This window comes from Haliotis rubra, unplaced genomic scaffold, assembly GCF_003918875.1.
Source record: "Haliotis rubra isolate DU_JTF1 unplaced genomic scaffold, ASM391887v1 Scf272, whole genome shotgun sequence".
Classification (NCBI taxonomy): Eukaryota; Metazoa; Mollusca; class Gastropoda; order Lepetellida; family Haliotidae; genus Haliotis; species Haliotis rubra.
In genome coordinates, this window is record NW_025766803.1 from 188,023 (window position 1) to 213,751 (window position 25,729).

General features: G+C 39.7%; 1 protein-coding gene across 1 annotated transcript; it reads right to left on the bottom strand.

Moving 5' to 3' along the window:
• Positions 1–1,990: 1,990 nt before the first annotated feature.
• On the bottom strand, positions 1,991–25,729 carry LOC124280723 (isocitrate dehydrogenase [NADP] cytoplasmic-like). Its single transcript, XM_046716706.1, is given in 13 exon segments — positions 1,991–5,215; positions 6,100–6,262; positions 6,856–6,996; positions 10,559–10,710; positions 11,371–11,439; positions 11,850–11,917; positions 13,588–13,734; positions 14,547–14,639; positions 14,641–14,708; positions 15,549–15,635; positions 17,641–17,747; positions 25,486–25,525; positions 25,616–25,729. Coding segments are annotated over 13 exon segments (1,233 nt in total). The 5' UTR covers positions 25,632–25,729; the 3' UTR covers positions 1,991–5,133.

Sequence of the window (25,729 nt, forward strand, 5' to 3'; positions counted from 1 at the left end):
GTCAGAACAAGGAATCAGTTTGTTGTGACGTAAACTTGGTATATATAAATGAGTGATGATGATATTTCTTATTTTTCTATTGACTATTTCCAAACATTGTTACCATGGTTACTGTCACGGCTTGTAGAAGTTTATGTATGTCTCAAGCTTACCCATTTTGAAAACTTTGTAGAATATTTTTTTGTGATGCTGGTATTTCTGTCACTTCAAGGATAACATACACAGACAATATTCTGTGGTCAGTTAAAGATGCTTTAGAACGGGCGTTCTCTTGTTAAATGTCTCTGAATAGTCAAGAAACAGTTCCGAAGTGTTACACTTGTGTGATGGAGGATGTGTAAGTTATGTATGCTGTGTAGTGAGATGTATATATTTTATTTAGAAACATGCTGTATGTGGTACATGAAATACCAGTAACACTGTGTGGTTGGTCACAAGGTCATGAACACCTTTGTTTTAAGGAATCACAAATCAAAGTACTGGAGCTATGATGCTTATGATGTTTACATACAACACATGCTACAATCTGTAGCATTTACACATCAGGCCAGGCCAATTTTATATCTTGTCTTACGGATCCGCTGATCGTATATTTTTTTTGTCAAGAATTAAATTATTTTTTTTAAAATCCACTCAAAAAATAAAATCCTAATGTTTTTATTGGCCGAAAATGTAAACTTACAAACAAACAAAAATGTTTAGATTGTTTTTGCCTCATATACACATCTTAAATGGCCAAAAGTAAAATACTTTTTAGTATTTAAAAGGAATATTACTTTGATTTTTATCCCCATCCTGCCTTAGCTACTATGTATGTTATTTAATTGAAAGTTACAAATTAGCAGTTATGTTACGGTGAGTCGCATTTACGTGTGTTACAATGAGTTGCATTTATGTGCAAGACCAAATGCGAAGTGTTTACGTGTATGCTGTAATGCAAAGGGTTTACATGGAAGCTACAATGATAAATTTACAAGTACTTAAGGGCTACGCAGATTAACCAAGTATTATGTGTGGTCCAGGGGCCTGTCGTAACCACACTGCTACATCCATTGGAATCTTAAACTCTTGTGACCATTCTTGGGCCACCGTCATTACCCCATAACTCATTAGAGTTCGAAGTAAAAAGCAAAGATTAAGGTCTTTTTACCATACCAGTTCCATGTTGCAGGTTGTTAGACTTTATTAGCATTTAAGGTAACTGATAATTCACTGGGGACCCGTCATCCTTTGTTACAGCAGGATCTAATGATCCTGGGTCGAAATCCCAAGGGGGCAGTGGGGGTAGCTTAGTGGTTAAAGCGTTCGCTTGTCACGCCTGAAGACCCGGGTTCTATTCGGAGTATTCCCTATATGGGTACAATGTATGAAGCCCATTTCTGGTGTCCCCCCTAACCATGATATTGCTAAAAAAGCACTCTCCCACATACATCAGCATCACTGTGGGTTCTGGGACCTGTATCATAATCAATCCCACTCCAAGTTGTCACACACTGAAATAATGTTCCTCTTGACAGAGGCTGTTAAGTCAGTTATATGACCAAACATTGTGCTGTTATGATATGTATATAGACTTATGTATATGTAGTATATAATGCAGTGCCTGAATGGCATTCATTTTTTTTTGCTTGTGACTCAATCTGCTTTTGCTATCTGTTATGCCTTGTTTAGAGACTGGCCCCAATGTACAGTATTTCTTGGAATAAGTGTATATGAAATAAACATAATAGTCATGATAATTTTGTTGGTCTTCAGCAACCCATGCTTGTCATAAGAGGCAAGTTAACGGGATCGGGTGGTCAGGCTCGCTGACTTGGTTGAAACGTCATTGTAGCTCATGCTGTTGATCACTGGATCTGGTCCAGACTACGGCGTTAAACCAACCAGGATACATACAGAACTCCCTGGTTACCTTAGATCAGGTAAACTTTCTAATGTCCAGAGAGGTTGATGCTCAAACATGACACTGATCTGATCACAAAACATGCTGTCATTATCAAATTGATTTTAATGAGATGTATACAAGGAATCTGTTGTAGAATGGATGACAGTGAACATCACTGAGGTGTTAGGACTAGTGGTTGGTTAATGAAAGTTCTGAGGATTTTAAATAAAACAAACAGATTTGCAAAACCAATGCAAATATTTCCGATATAAAGTCTTAAATACTATATTCTCCATGCTGCTATGCTTGTAGTTTCATAGATACAATGTACCATATTTTCTTTATCAAGAGCCAGTTTCTTATAAGATCCAGGGTCAGTCCAGCTGCAACTAATATTAATAATAATAATCTCCCCCAACTTGAATCATATCATAATTTCTTGAAATGTGCACATGCTCACCATCAAATACACGCAAGGTCATATTATATAAGCTTTGCTGTAATAAAAGGAAACAAAGTTCCAGGGCTCTTAATAGAGGAAACATGGTAAACTGTTTCTATAGTATATCAGGTAACTAAAACCTGTTACATATAACCATGGATATTTTGTAAATCTGATTAATATGGATAAGTAGCTGATTAGACATTTGTAAACAGAATATATTGAAAATACAAGCAACAACTAATACAGAAACACTATCATATAAGCGACAAACTCGGTGGATATTTTTTTTCCACAAGATAATGTGGAACTGACTTAAGCACTGTTCTTACAGACATTTCAGTTTCCTTAATATCTAGTCAAGTTTTTATCATGTTATATAGAGGAGGTACCACAAGAACACAAACATCACATTTGTATATCCAAGAGTTCTTAAGCAAGTGTGGATCATTCTATACAGTACTGGCAATATCTACATTGTCTGAACGATTACACTGTGGTACAAAATACCATTTTGGCAATGAACAATGGCATCGAACAATACCTGTAAAAGACAATGTCAGCTGTAAGATGCACAGTTCTGTTAACAATTGAGTGGGACATGAACAAAAAGGATGAATCAACAGTACAGAGGACTGGTTGTCTCCCCTTGATGGTTCTCTCTCCTTGACAAAATATTGGTGGAATTCTGATCACAATGACAAACATGGACAGAAGTGAAGAAACTTCAAGATAGAAAGAATCTGGTTAATCTGCATCAGCCAGCTGCAGTATTTCAGTTACATCACAGTATTTCACTTGGAAAGCCTGAAGCAATCAATGAATGCAGATCTTCGTGATCCCTGCATTCCACTGACCTGCTTCCAGAGGTTAATAAATACCACCCTTGAATATCCTTCAGTGAGTTAGTGAGTTTAGTTTTATGCTGCTTTCAGCAATATTTCAGTAATATCACAGCAGAGGGCATCAGAAATGGGCTCCACACATTGTACCCACGAAGGGAATCAAACCAGAGTGTTCAGTGTGGTGAACGAACACTTTAACCACAAGGCTACCCCACCGCCCTAAATAGCTTTCGGTTTCAGATATGTATGATTTTCACCCCGAAAAACTGATCACTTAAGTTGAATGGCATGCCATATGTCAAAATGTCCATCAAAAGATGGGCTGTATACATACCAGCAGCAGATAACTCACAAAATATATCCCCAATTTAGATATAGATACCAAAGAGTTTAACATATACTTCACAGGAATTAGATTTGACAAAAATCCATATTTATAACTAATATGAAAACTGAATTTAAATAAGAACAGTTATTATGTTTTAGAAAACAGCAAATCAGTTCAAGATTCATTACATTTCCAATGGCACAAAAATAATTATGTAAAGCCAATAGTGAAATATTTCCGTTGTTTTGTAACAAGGTATAGCTTGCTGACCACAATTAAATCAGAATCCCAACATATGGAGAGATTCTCTTTATCACAGGTTATTAGTAACACTTGAATACATACATGTAGTCATCATATCGTGATGGTTACTGTAACAAATCAGATAATACTGAAACAGCCGGTTATATGGGTTACTTTAAACCAGTCATAAAATGTCAGTTTACAATAAAATATAACAGACTGAATAAATGAAATTGTCAAACAAATAATTGCGTGTTTAAATAAGCTGTTGCAAGACTTGATGTACAATATCCACTTGTGCTTCACCTCAACAAATAATGTTAGCATGGACAGTGATGTGGTTTAGGCATGTGGAGAACGTATAAAAGGCATTAAATGTAGGCACAAATTTTGGTTCGCAGGAATGGATGGATTTCTATTATAATACTTCAAAACACCTATAAAGATTTATTCGGTACCATATTTGACTCACTAAATTCCTCACAAACACTTCCCACATGTTCTGAAAACAAAATATATGTTTTTTTCATTGAGATATTTAACGAAGTAATGTGCCCAATCACTAAACATTCAGTGGATTATTTCTGCTTAACATGACTTTGGTAAACAGCTACATTCAAAATCAAACAAACTCTCAATATTTTTAGAATAGTGTTACAATGATAGTTAAACTAACAAAATTATTTTCCTGAGTATTGAGATGTGTTTTTAAGTCTGTTTGCTACTCCACTGCACAAGGTATTGAGGACTATTGGGCTTAACGCTTGTTTTAATCCTGAACCAACAGTGTAATATTGTATACCATGTGGTGATATACAGTGGATTACCAAAGATAATCTAATTAGATTAATCTATATCCTGCTACTGGATACTCTTAGTACACTGTGTATTCTTAATACAACAAATATGGTAAGACACTTATAACGTGGTGTTCTACTAATGATTCTTCAACAAGTGAGCAATAAAAAAAAGTAAAATGATTCACATTAATAAAGAAAGCCCAACATCCTTATAATTTGTTACACAAATAGCCTCAACATCCTTTATATTTCTCTACAAGAATAGCCTCACTGTAAATGTGGAATGTTCTGATAAATATAGCAACTTGTTACTGAAATAAAGTCAATATGGAGCTTATGCTATGTAAAGGGAGACAACTCCCTCAGGGAAAACAGCTCCAATTGAAGGGAGATTACTCCTACAGTGTAATGTCAACTACCACAACTAATTGTCTACTTTCCTCATACCCTTCAAATCACAGATACAAATGGTGACAATGATATATATTTTGTAAACTCTTTTTCTTCTAGTTATTCGATGTTTTTAGACATTCAGGTCCCCGTCGTTGCTGTTACAGTGAGCTCCTGGTCGTCCCTGCTGTCGGCTTCAGTCAACTGCTCATCTTCTTTACCAAGTTCTCGGCAATCTTATCGATGAATTCAAACGTATTCAAGTAGTCCTCACGTTTGACTCTGAAAGACAAATGGTGTTCTTTGTGAAATGAGTGTATGCCATATGATACAGTTATTTCCAAGCAGCTAACTTATCAAAACAAAACTGCCTCCATGGTGTAGTGGTTAGAGAGTCCACCAGAGAGCGGAAGGTTGTTGGTTCAATTCCCGGGCCATGTCATACCAAAAGACGTTCAATTATGGTACTTGTTGGTCCCTACCTGGCGTTCAGCATTAATGGGTACAACAAGGACTGGTCGGCTCGGAGTCAATATAATGTGTCTGAGTGGGGTATTCATGCTTATGGTATCTCAGTGGGCTAGCACTATAAAACCAGCTTAAGCCTGGGCTAGTACAAGCAGCCAATCATACACATACAAGCAGCCACGCATGCACATCGTCACAGGAGCAAAATATTCTTAACTGCGACGTTAAACCCCGTTTCACCTGACCTATCAAAACAAGGTGAGGTGAGATTGGGTTTAACGTCGTGCTTGAGAATATTTCGCTCATATGACGACGTGCATGCGCGTGTATGCGTGTGTGCTTAGCTCACAAGAATGAACAGACTATTGTGAGCCAATTTTCAGCATGAGTCTATTTGAATGTCAGAGATCATTTTACAAAACAGTGAGTGAGTATGGTTTTATGCCTCATTTAGCAATATTCCAGCTATATCAAGCTGGGGAACACCAGAAATGGGCTTCACACTTTGTGCCCATGTGGGGAATCTAACCCGGGTTTTCAACACGACGACCAGACACTTTCACCATTAGACGACCCCACTGCCCCATTTTACAAAACAGAGCGGTCCAGAATCCAATCCTGATCATAAGCAGGACAAACAATCACTTTAACCACAAGGCTACTGTCCAGAGAAGTATGAAAGGGAGATAAGGACTCACGCGCTCATGCCCTTTATACAGATGGCCAGGTCCTTGGTCATCTGCCCAGCCTCGATGGTCTCAATGCAGACTTCTTCCAGGCTAGAGGCAAACTTCCCAAGGGCCTCGTTGCTGTCCAACTTTGCTCGGTGTGCCAGACCTCGAGTCCAGGCGAAGATGGAGGCTGCAAGCAGAGAGAGTGATTGAGTTTAGTTTTACGCTGCACTTAACAATATTCCAGCTATATGGCGGCAGTCTGTAGATAATCGAATCAGGACCCGAAAATCCAGTGATCAACACCACGAGCATCGATCTGCACAACTGGGATACAATGACATGTGTCAACCAAGTCAGCGTGCCTGACCACCCGATCCGTTAACTCGCCTCTTACAACAAGCATGGCTTACTGAAGATCAATTCTAACCTGGATCTTAACAGGTATGCAAGAAGAGTAAGTGAGCAAGACTTTGCAAACCTATCATTCAAACCACGGATCAAAGTCTTCCCACATGCCTGAGGGATGCAACTCTAAGGGAGTGAGTGGGAGTGAGTATGGTTTTACGACTATCAGCAATATTCCAGTAATATCACAGAATGGAACACCAGAAATGGGCTTCACACACTGTACCCATGTGGGGAATCGAACCCAGGTCTTTAGCATGACAAGTGGACGCTTTAACCACTAGGCTACCCAACCGCCCCTAACTCTAAGGGAATTGCAAAGGCTCAAATGACAAGGCCAGTCTACAGATATTTCTCCTAAATGCCGGTACCTACCTATAGAGTTTGTGGAGGTCTCCTTGCCCTGCTGATGGAAGCGGTAGTGCCGTGTGACTGTGCCGTGGGCCGCCTCTGCCTCCACCGTCTTGCCATCAGGGCAGATCAGCACACTGGTCATCATCCCCAAGGAGCCAAACCCTGGAAGTCAAACAAATACATGAAATAGAATTTGTAATGTAATAAGGAAGTGTTAACATTTGCAGCAACTGACCACTTTCTAAAAAGGCCTTGTGTATTCAAATAAGTTTAGGGGTGTAACTTCAACTAATAACACCCTGCATCTTTGTCATTTCTTTTCATATAACATCTAGTCCCCCAACATAAGAGTCATAACTAGTTCCCCAACTATTTCACAACAATGTCGCATGTAGTTCCCCAATTATTTCATGTCATATCTAGTTCCCCTTCTATTCATAAGAGAATAACAACTAGTTCCCACTCGATTATTTGCAGACCGCCGCCATATAGCTGGAATATTGCTGAGAGCGGCATAAAACTAAACTCACTCACTCACAAGTGAGTAACAACTAGTTCTCCAACTATTTCATAAGAGAGTAACAACTACAGTCCGTTTGAACTTTGAGTCAGAAACGGACCGATGAATTGCAAATTTTATAATTGTACAAAATTGCCACATAAATATAAATAGTACACATGTTTATCATTTACTAATACCCGACAGCTTTCTTATATTTGAAAATTGTCCGGACTCCACCAAAAAAGTTCTTTAACAAACTATCATCATTGAAAACGCTAAAGTTGTTATCTGTCGCGGCCGGGTGAAACTGCAGAAACCGAACAGCCAGTCATGGCGGGGGACATCTCAAAATCTATTCCGGGAGACCTGTCGGTTCCTCGTCTGTCGTAGTGTCATAGTCACGACTTAAAGGGATGACAAGTGGTGCCACAGTTGCCTGTTGTAAGCCATCCCGGGACCAGTAACCTTGTTCAATTATGTTAGCTACCTTGTTGACAGTTTTGCCAAGTTTCAGTCGTGATTTTGTTAAGGGATTCCTTAACCAAAACCTCTACGTCACGTAAGCTAAAAGTTGTGTTTGATCTGGCAACATCTCCTTTGACAATACCCCATATCATTTCAATGGGGTTAACGTCACAGTGATAGGGTGGAAGTCGCAGAATATCATGACCCTTACTTTTTATGTAACTGTCAACTTTGTAGAAAGGTTCACCTTTGTGGGTTTTTATGATCTCATATAGCTGAGGCTTCATTGCCTTTGAAGGCTGTGCGATCTGAAATTTGTCGAGCCATGATATCATATCACCTTTCCGACTGTTCGATGTCGGGGCTTTACTGTCGGGGTCCTGCACGCTGTGGTATGGGGCATTGTTCATTAGAATAAAAGACTTCTCTGGTAGAGCTGGTACCAACTTGTTTTTAACCCAATCGAGGAAAACCGCACCATTCATCTCGGAATGTTAGCCTCTGTTATCTGTGGACTTTGCCCTGAATACCTAGTCGCAGCCTGGGAGAAAGCCTTTGCTGGAGCAACCAGCATGGAGAATGATTAGTCTCTCTCCTTTCCCTAGAGGCAGCTTTCTACGTGACCCCTTATCACCCCCATCGGGTACCCACTGACTGCTGGCAGTGTGCAAGGCATTGACCCAGGTCTCGTCCAAGTACACTGGCTCGAACCCTTCCTCTTTATAACCCTGAGAAAATTATTTCTCAAGCGAACGATATCAGGGCGTTCACAGAGTACTGACCTATTCTCCCCCGAAATTTTCTTATACCGATACCCGAAAGAGTGTAAGAGTCGCCAGAGTGTGTACTTTGATACTCTGAGGTTGTGTTCTTGCTTTAAATGCTTTTTAAAAATTTTCAGCGACATGTATTTGTTTTCAGAATAGAGCTTGTTGATAGACTGCCTTACAAGGTTCTTTTGAAAGTTGTCCGAATGTTTTAATTTGTGTGATTTTGACACGACCCCTACCTGCTTCGCATCACCCTAACAATGTTTGTGTTCCAGAACATTTGTCAGTACCCTTGCTGATACTCCTAAAGCTTTTGCTGCCAGCTTACGGAATTTATTAATGGCATAAAATGGCCCTTTTGGCTTCAGCACAGAAAATATCGTACACTTTAATCATCAACTGTTTCACGTCAGCATTCAACTTCATTTTTCATCAGGCACGTGTATCCCGTGCATGATGAGATAGTGGCTGTTCCGTTTCTGCGGTTTCACCCCGCCGCGACAGATAACAACTTTAGCGTTTTCAATGATGATAGTTTCTTAAAGGTCACATGCAACGTAAAACACAACTTTGCAGATTCTGATACCTTTCGGTATGAACATACCGAAACAAATCGTCAAAAATGCAAATTCAACTTATAAATTTGAAAAATAACGATGAAAAAACCGCGCGAAATCGAGTTCAAACGTTTTCACTAATTTTCCCCAGAAAAGTCTGGGGAAAACGGGTTTCAACAGCTGGGCTGCGCTCATAGCACGTCGCGCAGTGAAATAGGTTCGCGCAACTTGGAAGCGGGCTGTCCGGTGAAGGCTTTGGTATGAGCTATTTTGCTAATGTTTTGTTGATATCTCACAGCGCGAGCTTTTATATGTTATGACAGTAAATTAACTGTTTATATAATTTCATTTGTCAATTTCACCACACGTTTTTCTTACCGAGTCACTTTCTCAGTTCGATACTTAAAAGCAATGTCATTATTTAGCGTTGACAGAATTTCTATCTGTGATATAGATATGTCGTTGTCACAGACAAAACTCAATGTCTTGTTTTATTGACACCTATGTGTCTGCCTGCCTGTCTGCTAATGACAATATTCAATACACAGCTGCTATCACTGACCACATGCAATTTGAACTTAACACCAATCAGGCTATACACCATAAACAAAATGCATTGATTTATGGCCCGAGTTCGGTCTCTGTTACATTATGTAATTACACAGACAGGCAGGTGTGATACTTGAACACATGACATGTTATGATGTCTGTTGATTGCAAAATGTTATACACAAAAAATGAGCATGTATTTACAAAACCCAACATCTCTATATATACACACACAATGAGCTGCGAGGGTGGCATCTACAAATGAACCAGCCGTTACACTTGAGTGCACACCCACCCGCTCTGACTGGGTTCGGTATCCCGGCTGCTTCGTTTCGAAGGAGGTAAACCAAAGTACAAAATATTGCACTTTTGATCTGCGATTATACGGTTATAATTTTGTTTATTTGTTTTTTCATAATCAGCAATGCATATTATATGTCATGAAGAAGTGATAATTGTGTTTTAATTATGTTTGATTGTTTGGTTGCATGTGACCTTTAAAGAACTTTTTTGGTGGAGTCCGGACAATTTTCAAATATAAGAAAGCTGTTGGGTATTAGTAAATGATAAACATGTGTACTATTTATATTTATGTGGCAATTTTGTACAATGATAAAATTTGCAATTCATCGGTCCGTTTCTTACTCAAATGGACTGTAGTTCCCAAACCATTTCATAAGAAAGTCATATCATAAGAGTCATATCTACTTCCCCAACTATTTCATAAGAAAGTCAGATCTAGTTCCCCACTATTTCATAAGAGAGGAACAACTAGTCCCCCCACTATTTCATAAGAGTAACATCTAGTTCCCCAACTATTTCATGAGAGTAATATCTAGTTCCCCCAACTATTTCATACGAGTCCTGTCCAGATCACTCACCTTGAGCTACAGAATCAGACTGGACATCGCCATCATAGTTCTTACACGCCCACACAAAGCCTCCTTCAGACTTCATGGCGTAGGCCACCATATCGTCTATCAGCCTGTGCTCATACCAGATGCCCTTGGCTTCATACTTGGTCTTGTACTCCCTATTGAGAGTATAACATGGTAGGGCATTAAACACAGAAATAATAGAATTTTTTTTCAGCAATTCTCACTGAGCATTAGCGTTTGTTTCACACACTAATTGGCTAGTTAGTTAATTTCCTCAGTTCAATTCTATTTATTGTCAATCTTATGAATTGTGACATCTTATGAATGCACTGCAATACAGAACTGAAGATATAACAAATGATTTAATGTGCAGTCTCTCCAGTAAACCTGGATTAGATCTCTGCTTGCGATTATGAAAAACATTTTTTTCTATAGTTTCTCAGATGGTTACAATGTGTGAAGCCCATTTCAAGTGTCCCCTGTCGTAATATTGCTCAAACGTTGCTAAAATCAGCATAAATCCTTACTCACTTACATATTTCATGAGTGAGTATGGTTTTACGTAACTTTTAGCCATTTTTAGCAACATTCCAGTAATATCACGACGGGGAATGCCACAAATGGCCTTCACACATTGTACCCATGTTGGGAATCGAACTCAGGTCTTTAGCGTGACGAGCAGACGCTTTAACCATTAAGCTACCCCACTACCCATATATTTCATGAATTAACATGATTCAATAATTATTCCTGAACTTGGGCTAACATTTGCACTTAAAATTGAAAACCTTTTTGTTGACTAGCTGTCTTCTTACTTATCATAAATATCCTGGAATATATCCTTGAATCGGCCATCATACTTTTTCAAGATTGTGTTCTTTGTGCTGCAAAACAAAAGCCATGATTTCAGGGAAAAAATCTATAAAAGCTTTAACATAAAATAATCTAGAGCAACAAAACTTGTTTAAAATTGGGTAAAAATTCTGTGAACACGTTTTCTTTGTTGTTGAACGCCGCACTCAGCAATATTCCAGCTATATGATGGTGGTCTGTATATAATCAAGTCTGGACCAGACAATCTAGTGATCAACACCATGAGCATCGATCTACGCAATTGGGATACGATCACATGCGTCAACCAATTCAGCGAGCCTGACCACCCAATCCCGTTAGTCGCCTCTTACAACAAGCATGGGTTACTGAAGATCAATTCTACCAGCGGATCTTCACGGGTTCACCAAGAAGAATGTGTACAGAATGATAAAGTCTTGTCTAAGGAAGCATTTGGTCTTACCTAAGATATAAAGGCCAGCCTTTCTGAAGGGCAAAGGTGAGTGAACTCTTTGCAAAGTCTCGGATACTCTGAGGACAAAAGAACAATTATGTTATAAATACACACTCTTAACAAATATAGGAGGGCAGAGGAGGAGTGAGGGACTCTCAAAGTGAACAGATCCTCCTTGTGTTGACTACCCTTTCACCTCATTTAAATATCAGCTGGTTTACAGATATATTTCATCAAGAATTATTGAGGTATGGTATTTTGAGTGAGTGAGTGAATATTGCTTAACGCCGCTTTTAGCAATATTCCAGCAATATCCTGGGGACACCTGAAATGGGCTCCACACATGGTGCCCATGTGGGGAATCGAACTCAGATCTTCAGCGTGACGAGCGAACACTTTTACCACTAGTCTACCCCAACACCCCTTATTTTGTGTTATATAGTTTAAGGAATGCCAGCTTGTTGTGAAGGAAAAATTAAAGTGATGCAGATGAGTGACAAATATCACCTTGGTAAAACCTACAAGCAGCTTACAGCACTAACAGCCATGGCTCCACACCCTGGCTCAACCACACCACTACTATCTCAAATCAAGACAAATCCAGAATTTTGACAGCACAGTTTGGTTGGTTTGTTTAACCCCATTAATTGAAAACAAAGGGACACAACTCTGTAAGAAAACTGTGGAGACTGAGATAACAAGGTGCTCATACCTCCATGGTGTGGCGACTGACTGAACAATATCTAAGTGAATAGAGTGAGTGAGTTTAGTTTTACACCACAATCATCAATATTCCAGCTATATGGTGGCGGTCTGTAAATAATCGAGTCTGGACCAGACAATCCAGCTATCAACAGCATGATCATCGATCTACGCAATTGGGATACAATGACATGTGTCAACCAAGTCAGCGAGCCTGACCACCCGATCCCGTTAGTCTGCCTACGACAAGCATGGGTTACTGAAGATTAATTCTAACCCGGATCTTCACGGGTAAGTGAACAGAGATCTGAAGGATCACCAGTGTTTGTGTCATCAAGTGAGCACTTAAAGGTCTATGACATTCGGCACTATTCCAGCAATATCACAAGTAGGGACACCACATGTCATTATGCACTCAACCCATGTGAGGAATCGAACCTGGGTCTTCATCCATTCTCTTCCCACAGAAGTTACTTGTCATATCTTCCTACGAACCTCTGTTCTAATACGGCCATATTTCCCGGTTCTCACAAAATCCCCTAGCAGCAAAAAATCGCAACACGAAGATCCCCCTTCTTTCTATCCAATCAGAACACGTGTTACATTGACTTAGATCCAGCTTGATACAAGCAAATGTGGGGCCACAAACATCCCTTCTCAGCAGGGGACTTGTGTTGATGTGACACACAAGACATTTAATGGCTAGCTTGTATGTTGTCAACAAGGGCTGATGGAGACACCATTGATCCGCCATTACATGACTGAGTTCTGTCTCGAAGAAATGTTTGCGCATCTCGCAGGGGAAGAGGTTCTAGTTTTCTCAAAGCATACGGAAATTACCGAGGCCTTGCAAATGATCACTTTTGAAACAATGTTGCTGATTGCACAACTAAATCTGATTGCAACCAATCACGAATCCTGAACACTCGCACCATGAAAGGGTCGTACAATGACAAGTAACCTCTGTGGGAAGAGAATGGTCTTCATCATGACAATCAAAACTTCAGCTACCCCAATGCCCCTCTGCAACAGTGACTACACTTACAGCATCTGTGTTGTACATGCCCATTGCAACACCCCCTGTGCCTTTGAACTCGAACACTGTGTACTCCATTGGGTCACCGCCATTCTCTGGGGTGAACTTCATCTCCAGTTTCCCTGGGCCAGGGACCACAAAGTCAGTTGCCTTGTACTGAAACAGACAAATCTAGTGTCAACATTTGTTAAGATCTCTTTTCAATAAACATAGACAGTCATACAGCCTACACTGAAAAAATATTCTAAAAGCATCAATGATAGTCAATTCTCCCTCACAGAGGGCAAATAGAGGATTTGTGCCCGCACCCAGATAATCATGGCAAAACAAGGGGATGTAACTCTGCAGTGCCTTAGACCATGTAGACCCCTTTGACAAAAGTGAGTGAGTGACGCCACTTTCAGCAATATTCCAAGAATATCACGGTGGGGGGACACCAGAAATTGGGCTTCACACATTGTACCCATGAGGGGGAATCGAACCCGGGTCTTCAGCGTGACAAGCGGATGCTTTAACCATTTGGCTACACCACCATCCCACTTTGACAATATAACTGTCATCAAAGGTTTAAGGAACGTTTTGTTACAGATGGAGTGAATATTGTTTGTGCAATTTTAGCCATATTCCAGGAATATAATAGTTAACACACCAGTAATGGACTTCATACACTGTACCCACACGTGGCTATTTCATCCTTGGTCTTGGGCATGACAAGCGAACACTTTCACCACTAGACTACCCCACTGCCCCAAATGCATGCGAGTACTAACTCCAATGTTACTGACCAAGCTGATGAGCTAATGCCAGAGATATTCTTTACGTTAACACTTGGTCATGACATTAACCATTAGCAGGCCGGCTAATGGTGCCACTATTGTGGACAATCATAGACACTGATGCTCCTTCAACAGACACTATACCTGAAATAACACCAAACCTGATAGCAATGTGTATACTGTTCCACTAACCTGATCTCCGTACGCATGACGTCCTATGACGATGCTCTTTGTCCACCCTGGGACGAGGCGAGGGATGTTCTTACAGATGATGGCCTCCCTGAATAACGGTCCCACCGAGAATGTTTCGGATGGTCCCATTGGGCGACCTCCACATCTTCTTCAGTTTAAACTCTGGCAACAACAGTTACTTACCATCAGAATCTGACATGTGGGATCATGGTAGTGAGTGAGTGGTAGTGAGTGAGTGAGAGTGAGTGGGTGAGTTGGGTAGTTTGGGTATGTGAGTGAGTGAGTGAGTGAGTGAGTGAGTTTAGCAATATTCCGGCAATATCATGACAGGGGACACCAGGAATGAGCTTCACACAATGTACCCATGTGGGAAATCAAACCATCACCTTCATCGTGATGAGCAAACACTTTAACCACTAGGCTACCCCACTGCCCCTCGTGGTAGGGACTGTATGGTACTATACCATGTCACTACACAACAGAGTTCACTGCCAATGATGTTCAGGGCAACCGTCTACAACATCCCCTGTCTACTTCCATACCTGTATATCTCTATAGAACCTTTCTTTACTGATCAAATGCAGACATCATGAAATCTATTGGAGGAGATAATGCAAGAAAGTGAGTACTGTTTTACGCCGCTTTTAGCAATATTCCAGCAATATCACAGCAGGGGACCCCAGAAATGGGCTTCACACATTGTACCAATGTGGGGAATCAAACACAGATTTTCAGCGTGACGAGCAAACGGTTTAACCACAAGGCAACTGATTTAAAGTTGCATGCCTGTCACAACCAATCATCCCTCTCTATATTTATAGATAATGTACGACTTTTGATAACGTTTACGCCCTACTCCTAGTAATCAGGTCATAAAAATATATCTGCCATGGGCAGTCAGTCTCAGAATATCCCCCAAATTGGCACTAATCAACAAAGTCTTTACATCTACAGCCTGCAAACAACAATAGTAAGCCACGAGCTTGTATAGCGTTGTCTCACCTTCTACTCTCTTCTCGTCAGGAGTGATGGTGGCACACTTGATGCCCACGTTGTACTTCTTGATGGCATTGGCACAATCAACAGTCACTGAAACAACATTCATGGAGCTGACTGATTGTTGTTTCATCCTGTTCTCAGCAACAATAGACAGTACTCATAAATATTTATCCATTTACTTTGACTTGTGTCTTGTTTTCATGGTCTTAAAGAGACCAGATTGATTCAGTGAAATGTTTAGGACAGGTCAAAATTCAATACATTTTTACTGAGGAAAGATGGTAGAGTATTGAAGGTTGGGTTAAAGAAATACATCAGCTATCTTACACATGGCCCATCATCACACACTAATCGGCTATCACACAAATGCCCCAGCTACTACTACTATAGACTAAGGCTTAGTCTCTGAATATATATAATTTTGATAGTAACAAACAAGCCCATTTAAATTGAAAAGGAGCCCTAGGGAGACCAGAGATTCCCTGAACCTGGGGAAATCTAGACTTGCTTCGTTTAGGGCTTTAGCACTACAGGGAAGGCTAGGCTGTAGGGAAAATAATGTGGTTCAGGGACTGTGAGACCTACTACTACTACTACTACTACTACTACTACTACTACTACCACTACCACTACCACTACCACTACCACTACCACTACACACCAGGTATAACATACACATCACATCTATTGCACACACATCTATCACACACAAACCACAAATAGCACACATAGATATTACATACAAATCACATCTAACACATATCACATCACATCACAGCTTTAACACACTCGTCACCGATATAAAACTGACATTACAGTTATAACACACATCACAGCTATCACACATGGATCACAGCCATCTCACACATGTCCCCGCTGTCATACACACGTCCCAGTAATCACACACACACTGGGTTTTACCTGGACTCCCTAAACAATGGAGTGCAGAGGACCCTAGTAAACAATATCAAGGATCTTCACCAGACGTATGAGAGTCCCATAAATTATTCAAGTGAAGACTTATTTTTTAGCATGTTCATTTTAGTTTTGTACAGGACCTCAATATTTCCCGCAGTTTGCATAATGAAGATTTTTTGGTTTTACTGGGATATGATATGTAATCCCCCTGTGTCTAATCTACAACATACATATTTCTGTAACACTTTGCACACATCTGAGCTATCTCACATATGTCCACTGAAAGAAACACACACATGCCTTTATTATCACACATACACGTCCCAGCTATTACATACAACAACCCAGCTATCACACACAACGTCCCAGCTATCACACACACGTCCCAGCTATCACATCAAGTCCCAGCTATCACACACACGTCCCAGCTATCACACACACGTCCCAGCTATCACACACGTCCCAGCTATCACACACTGCGTCCCAGCTATCACATCACACACGACCCAGCTATCACACACACGTCCCAGCTATCACACACACCCAGCTATCACACACACACACGTCCCAGCTATCACACACACACATCCAGCTATCACAGCTATCACACACACATCACAAGTCAGCTATCACACACACATCACACACAAGTCCCAGCTACCACACACACACAAGTCCCAGCTATCACACACACATCACAGCTATCACACACACGCTACCACACACACACACATCCCAGCTACCACACACACACATGTCCCAGCTATCACACATGTCCCAGCCACACTACACACACACAAGTCCCAGCTATCACACACAAAAGTCACACATCACACACACAAAGTCCCAGCTATCACACCACACACACGTCCCAGCAATCACTCTCACACACACACACACAGACACAAGTCCCAGCTATCACACACAATTACCAGCTATCACACATACACATCCCAGCTATCACACACAAGGTCCAGCTATTACACACACACACACGTCCCAGCTTTCATGCACATCTCCCAGCTATCACACCCAATTCCCACCTATCACCAACACATCCCAGCTATCACACACAGGTCCGAGCTATTACACACACACACACGTCCCAGCTTTCATGCACATCTCCCAGCTATCACACACTACCCGTGTTCATTCTGTTTCCTGAAACTGAAGCTACCTTGATCATCAGTTTTATCTCGATGCTCAATTCCAAGGTCAAATGTATGTAGTTCAAGGTCAACAAATGGAAGAATGAGTTTCTCCTTGATGAGATCCCAAATGATCCTAAAAACAGAACAAAACATACAGTATGCAGTGTGTGTACACAGTGAGAGTTTGGTTTTAACATTTAGTTCCATCACTTAAAATCTTTGAGTACACATATACGAATATATGATCACTTCACTGGCAGTGTCCATATATACTAGGGCTGTCTATTGATATATACTACAAACAAAAAGTATGGGAACACCCTAAATTTGGATAGTCATATATAAACCCAAACGTGGTGGGGTTATTTATACTCTAAGATAAATGCAACTTTTTGTGTGCTTAATGGACACTATAAACGACATGTTGGAAACATGCAGTGAAGCAACTGATTCAATATTCGTTGAGTTTGAGTGAAATGAAACATTGTCAAAAACAGCGAAAAACAAGGGTGTTGATACAAGACAGCGCCATGTTTGATTCAAACGCCCAAACACCAACCAAACACAAGAATTCTGTAAGGACATTCACTACATCTGAAAAACATCTGCAGGCTAGTTTTGTTTTCTACACTCTACTGTATATGTTGCATGCAATCATGAATTATTCTGACTTACACACATATAACCATGACACAATAGTAACCCAAGAATAATGGCAGGATTTGATCCATTTCAGGTGTTCCTTGGCTACATGTATTGATGCGTTACTGAATCCATATTCCTAGAAATGCAACAGATCTCATTGTGGTCACATCTGCTGAATCCCAATATTCATCCCACAAACTAAAGCATTTTATCAACGAACTCTACTGAGCCAAATTTAGACTTGTAGAATCAAAAGAGCTTGGCAAAGGCTGAATAAGAACATGGTCTCTAACATTATCCCCTGATAAAAGTAAGTGAGTTGGGTTTTACACCGCTGTTAGCAATATTCCAGCAATATCACGGCGGGGGACACCAGAAATGGGCTTCACACATTATACTCATGTGGGGAATCGAACCCGGGTCTTCAGCATGATGAGCGAATACTTTAACCACTAGGCTACCCCACCACCCTTGATAAAAGTAAAATGAAGTCAATAAGCTTTTATAAAAGGAACAATGGGTTTAGGTTTCATTATGCAAGCATACTTGCATATACAAGAAACGGAATGCAGACATTATTAACTCACACATTAAACACACTATTTTACTGTGCCGTTTGTTTAATCATTGCATAATAAATACTAATTATTATGTCAGTAAGTTACATTTGATAACTGCACTTGATTTTGATTTTCATAAACACACGTGTAGATATTTTTTTTGCTACACACAGACATCCATTTCTCAAGTAGTCATGTGTTTGTAATGTTGGGGCCTGTCTAATGTACACATTATGTCTCTTACTGATAAGTTACATTCACAAGGACAAAATGTTTTTAATAACAGGCTCAGGACCAAAGTACGAGTGGACGAGTCTTTCCATTTCAGGGTTTATTTGTTTGTTGTTCAATGCTGCACTCAACAACATTCCATCTATATGGTGGCGGTCTGTAAATAATCCAGTCTGGACCAGACAATCCAGTGATCAACAGCATGGGCATCAATATACACAAATGGGATATGATGACATGATCAGAAGAATTTACATCTTTAGCAGTTATTTTAACAAGGATAATACATCCTACTATGTTGTTAGTATAATTATTATTTTTCTTATTGGATATTATATAGCGTACATGTCCACGCAACTAGTGCATGCTTAATGCGCTTGTATTTTTTCCCTCGATCATTGGATGTCAATCTCAACGGCACATCGCATTATCAATCTCAACTCCCTGGGGAGTATACAACTAATGCATTTTTCAATGTACATAGTTAACATAATAATTAACATAAGCGAAGCACTTTGGTTTGCTTCATGTTACTGATGAAACAGTTTGATTAGTCGTTGCTTGACCTCCCGCGGCATCTAATTATCAACCATGAGTCAGTAACATGTGTCTTGGGGTCCATGGATGACAAGGTGGTAATAATATCCTGATTGCTGTCCAGTAATTATTATTGATATGTTCTAATTTAATCGGCTTCCATTAGTCCAACATCCACACTATTGCACCAATAGGACATACAGTTAATAATATGAGTCCATTAGTAATATTTACAAGTACAGGCAGGTGTGATACTTGAACACATGACATGTTATGATGTCTGTTGATTGCAAAGTGTTATACACAAAAAATGAGCATGTATTTACAAAACCCAAAATCTCTATACATACACACACACAATGAGCCGTGAGGGCATCGGCAAATAAACAAGCCGTTACACTTGAGTGCACACCCACCCGCTCTGACTGGGTTCGGTATCCCGGACGCTTCGTTTCTAGGGAAGTAAACCCAAGTACACAATATTGCACTTTTGATTTGCGATTGTACGCTTATAATTTTGTTTATATGTTTTTTCATAATCAGCAATGTATATTATATGTCATGAATAAGTGATAATTGTGTTTTAATTATATTTGATTTTTTGGTTGCATGTGACCTTTCATAATCATCGGAAAATGGAATGGAAAATATGTGTATGTAGCTGAAATGATTTCCCAAAATTATTCTTGCAAGAGTTAACATGCAAGTCTATGGGAATTTCACTTATGATGACTCACTTATGGTCAGCTACTGTAGTTCAGTTGGTAATTCTGTAGGGACAGAGGGAGGGTGTATGTGTCAAGGGAAGATTTGGTACTTCACTAAGCATACATAGAAATGATGCAAGTGCTCATTATGAAACCCAATGACTGATAAACATTTTATTCCCATGAAAACTGTCCTCAGAATTTCCCCTCCAGGTCCAACTTCCACCAAATTTTCCACTACAGGTCAAGTTGTCCCTGCGTAGACAAGTTGGACGTATCACAAGTTACGAAAAAGTCAGTTCATGTTTAACATGTTTACAGACATCCAGCATGGTAGACTTCGACCCTGCCTCCACAACATGTGGGCATGTTCTCCGACATGACGAATGATACTAAAACCACGACCTGATTCTTTTTTCTCATGTTTTCATCACCTAGACTCCAGACACTGACCCAGGTACATGGAGTAACGTGAAGCTTGATAAGATACCAGGTCCAGTTCAGTGACATGACAATTCTAGCAATGTCAACAAGAGCTGAGTTCAAAGTCTACAACCCTCGGATGACCCAGCAGAATTCAACAGCTGTCCAGTCTTGACTTATTTACCATGCAATGTACAGATAAAGCTTTATGTTGCTAAACTGATAGATCTTCTGTTTCAGAATAGTTGGATTGGCGGACCCAATTTCACTTGGGTCTGACACTGAATCGATTTTGGTTATATATGCACTGTCACATATATCATGTTTCACATTTTGCATTTGTAAATTTAATATCATATACCGTATTCAATACAGTAAGTGTTGAGGGCTTGGAGCATCATATAGAGGATTTATAGGCTTCAAGGACATAATAAAAGAATAAAAATGTTTTAGCAAAATTGATTACAGTATTGTATCCTACAGAGATTCTACAAATATGTTCTCTAGGGGTTTCACGATTCACTCTCACTTCGATTCGATACGATTATCGACTCAATTCGTTTGATTCGATTAATTTCGATTCAATTCACCAAAGTTGAGGACAAAGTCAAATTTGTTGTAATATCAGTTTAATTTGGCAAACTTTTGGAAAATTGGTACAATGCACAATTAGAACACTGTCAAGACAAGTTGTCAACAAATACTCACTGAACAAGTGATCCTGAAATTAAGTTTCAGTCACGAACTCTGGTGTCAAGTGTTCATTGGGACTGTAATGTCACTGCAAGTCATTTGGAATGATCATGTTCTGTGCAAGGAATTTTCACTTGAAAGACATGGCCTCTGGGCACTTACAATGTCTCCGGCAGTGGAGAATACCCTCTCCCTGGCCACACTTGTAGCAGCGAATTTTCAACTAAATTTCTTACGATTTCAGGTGAAATAAACTCTCAGTATTAGAAAGTAGGTACTTTATGAACTGAATCGAAATGGATGCATTTGAAATCGAGATCGAATCATACATCCATCGATTCTATTTCGATGAACTGAACCGAATCTTGACACCCCTAATGTCCTCAACTGTAAGTCTGTAACTGAGAGGAAATGATGGCATACAGTCTGTAACTTTACCACTCATTCAGAGGTCATGTCAATCGATATTCTGTTTTGGTCTACCGAATATTAAATTCAACTGAAAATGATGTCAAGAACTAATTTCAGGCTACTGTAGTCACAAAACCCTTTGGCACAGACTGCATATACATTAGCAATTTAATGTGTAGCTTAATTTTCAATGAAATTATATTTGCTGACAGGGACAGTGAGTACGGTTTAACATATGTCTGCTTATAGTATTTAGTTGTGTCACGGTGTGTCTGCATGACATGGGAGGAAAGCTATTATTACACAATGCCATTTAGAAAGTGGTCAAATGTAACATATGTTATGTTTGGGATTACACTTTCTTAGTAAAGTACAGATTCTAGTACTTTTATTGGGCTGAGTCACATGCGGGATTCCAACCCACACTCTCAAGAGTCAGGCACCTAACCCGCTCTGCCACCGCGAAATAATGGAAGTCGGACAACTGGTAGTCTAGACTGTGGACTTTGTGTACCCCTCTGATAAGTGACTGAGCGGGTTAGGTGGCTGACTGTGTGCTGGCGATTAGGTGCCTGACTCAGAGTGTGGGTTTGAATCCCGCATGGGACTCACCCAACAAAAGTAGTAGAATCTGTATTTTAGTAAGAAAGTGTAATCCCAAATATAACATGTTATAACATGCCACTGCGAAAAAATGGAAGTCGGACAACTGGTAGTCTACACTGTGGACTTTGTGTACCCCTCTGATAAGTGGCTGAGTGGGTTAGGTGGCTGACTCTGAGAGTGTGGGTTTGAATCCTACATGGGACTCAACCCAACAAAAGTACTAGAATCTGTACTTTAGTAAGAAAGTGTAATCCCAAATATAACATATGTTACATGGGAGGAAAGCAGAAGTGATACAGATCTTAAGACATTTACTACTCTGGTGAAACACACAATCATGGATATGGTGCTGAGAGATCCAAAACAATCAAGGTGGATTTGGGGTTCGAACCCGCAATGATAATTTTCCAATATGTCTGTTGACTGGAATTCTACACAATGAATCGCTGATTCAAAGACACAGATAGTAAGCGGTTGTAATTGCGAAAGTTTCCCTACTCCTCTTCAATCAGATCAATAAGTTACTTTTCCAAAATAATCATTCCAAGTTTGCTTAAGAAACTGAATTGTGTTCATTTTCCATGAATTTGATCAGGCTAGCTATTCTCGAAATGTTCGTAGCCCTACGAACTTCTTAAGTCCATTGCACTGTTGCACTGGCTCCCCATGAAGGCAAGAAGCGACTACAAAATCCTCTGCTTGACCTACATGGCCCGTCACGGACTTGCTCCCCCATATCTCTCTGACCTGCTTACTCCTTACTCAAACAAGCGCTGCCTTCGATCATCCAATCAGGAGTTTCTGTTCGTGCCAAACTTCAAGCTTAAAACTTTTGGAAACCGGACTTTTTTCATATGCAGCCCCAACCTTGTGGAATTCACTCCCATACAATCTGAAAGTTTCTGATAGTATTGCCACATTCAAGTCAGGACTCAAAACATACCTGTTTTCAATGTATTAGGAACTCTATTTTGGAAGTGTACATATTGCTGTATAAATGTGGGAGACTCTTTTAATCTGTCATTGTTGCGCCTTGAGCATATCTGCTGACGTGGAAAAGGCGCATGAAGAAATCTGCATTTTATTATTATTATTCTTAACACATTGGCTACGATCAAATTAGGAATTCTTAGGGATACGAACATTTCGAGAATAAGGGCTCAGTTTATTTGTGTGAAAGTACATTTGTCACAGACTTCGTATGATATTTTCACAATGTATGAAAATAAATAATTTGCGAGTTACGTTTAAACATCAAGAATGTAATTAATAGTGCCGGCAGTACCTAACAGTGTGATTCGTACCCTGAATCAGTGACTGAGTATTGTTTTACACCGCTTATACAGTTATAGCAATATTCCAGTAACATCACGACAGGGGACACCAGAAAAGGGCTTCACACATTGTACCCATGTGGGGAATCAAACCCGGGTCTTCTGTGTGACGAGTAAACACTTTAACCATTAAGCTACCCCACCGCCTCTTCGTACCCTGAACAATCATGAGAAATCCACCAGTGTGGTATTAGATTTAGATTAACACTGCCAGGTAACATATTGCTCATTCAGTAATCACACAGTGAACAGACATGAGACAGCTGTTCACTTGCAATTGGCGGAATGTAATGCATCACATCAACTGAGCGAGTATGCCACTTTTAGCAAAATTCCAGCAATGTCACAGCAGGGAACACCAGAAACGGGCTTCACACATTGTACCCATTGTGGCATATCACCTGAGCTAATTCATACTCTGATAGTCAGTAGATGATCAATAACTGTGTTAAATTATATTAAATATCAAAAGTTATGATACTTTGTACTGAAATCTTCCGGTGAATTCTAAATACAAGGTTTCAAACCATAAACCACCGTTTCTTTTATTTAGAGCTTATTGCCCATTGACTTCATTTGACTTTTAACAGGGGATAATATTAGGATGTATGCCTTTGCCAAGCACTTTTTGATTCTAAAAATCCAAATTTTGGTTCAGTAGAGTTAATTGATATATTACAGATTTGGTTGAAGTAACTAGAACTACTATTAATTTACAGGTCTCTCTGGCTCAGATTAGTGGCTGAAGGAGACAGGTTATTCTAGTCATATCTGTGACTAAAATTGATGCTGGGTTTTGTGAATGTTAACATACTCAGACGTATACCACAGAAACGCATCAGTCTTGGTTTAATTATGCTTTGAACAGTATCTGAACAGTCATAGCGTGTCTGTTTAATATGGGTGGAAACAGCAAGTGATAAAGTGCAGAAATCGTTACATATATAGCTGAGAAGCTGACTCACTCCTTATTAGAAACCTGGCTCTTGCTTCATCAATATCATATACTGTTCTATATTCAACACTGAAAATCAGTACAAGTTGATGGTCTCCTTGTGTTCATGGTAGAATGGAGATATTCAAATTGTGTTTTCAATGCATTATTTTACTTCAAAATTATACAATCTCTCTGAAGGAGGATTATATTGGGCCCAGATTATCTACAGCTTCTGTATATCAGGTCAACTACTCCCTTTCTTAGTGTATGAAACGAGACAAAAATTGGTCTAGAATGATTCATACCTAGTTACAATGAGACCGAAAAACAGAAATATGCTAATTTGCTAAATAAAGTAAATTAGACAACGTATCACGATAATGATCATTTATGGCAAACATCTTTATATAAAGCTACGGGCAGCTAGCACGCTGTTTTGTAGGTATTTTCTGTTGTCAAGATAGTCCTAACAAATGCATACCTAATAAAGAAATAATCGGCAACAGTTGCAAAACTATATGGGCTATAAATCACTGTGGTTCTTAGCTGCTTCGGCCTATACATATAACATAAAAAAAAATTATGACTCATGATACAGAGGGCCCTGTTCTAGAATTATCGTAACTAATATTTTCTTGTCGCATTTATATTTTAACTAGAAGTAGATATATGCATCGCCCTGGATACTAATTTTACACCACCCACCCTTATCAAGAACACAAAACTGCTTGCACAAATTGACAGGCATACCTAAACAAACTCGTTTCGCGTTCACTATTGAGCTTACCTGGTCATTTCGTCTCCCATCATTTCCACGACAGCACCACCTGAAAATACGATACAAAATAGTATACGGCATCTCTACATATACATCAATTAGAATACGCAACCAAACCCAAATGTTTAAGTGTACTTACCGCTTATTTTACCCATGTTGGACGCCGGTTTTTCGTGTACTGTCTTGCAAGTTCTTTCCGTAAAGTGAGTACGTGAAGCGGGTTCAAGGTCGCAGGATAACCTTTAACCTCTGA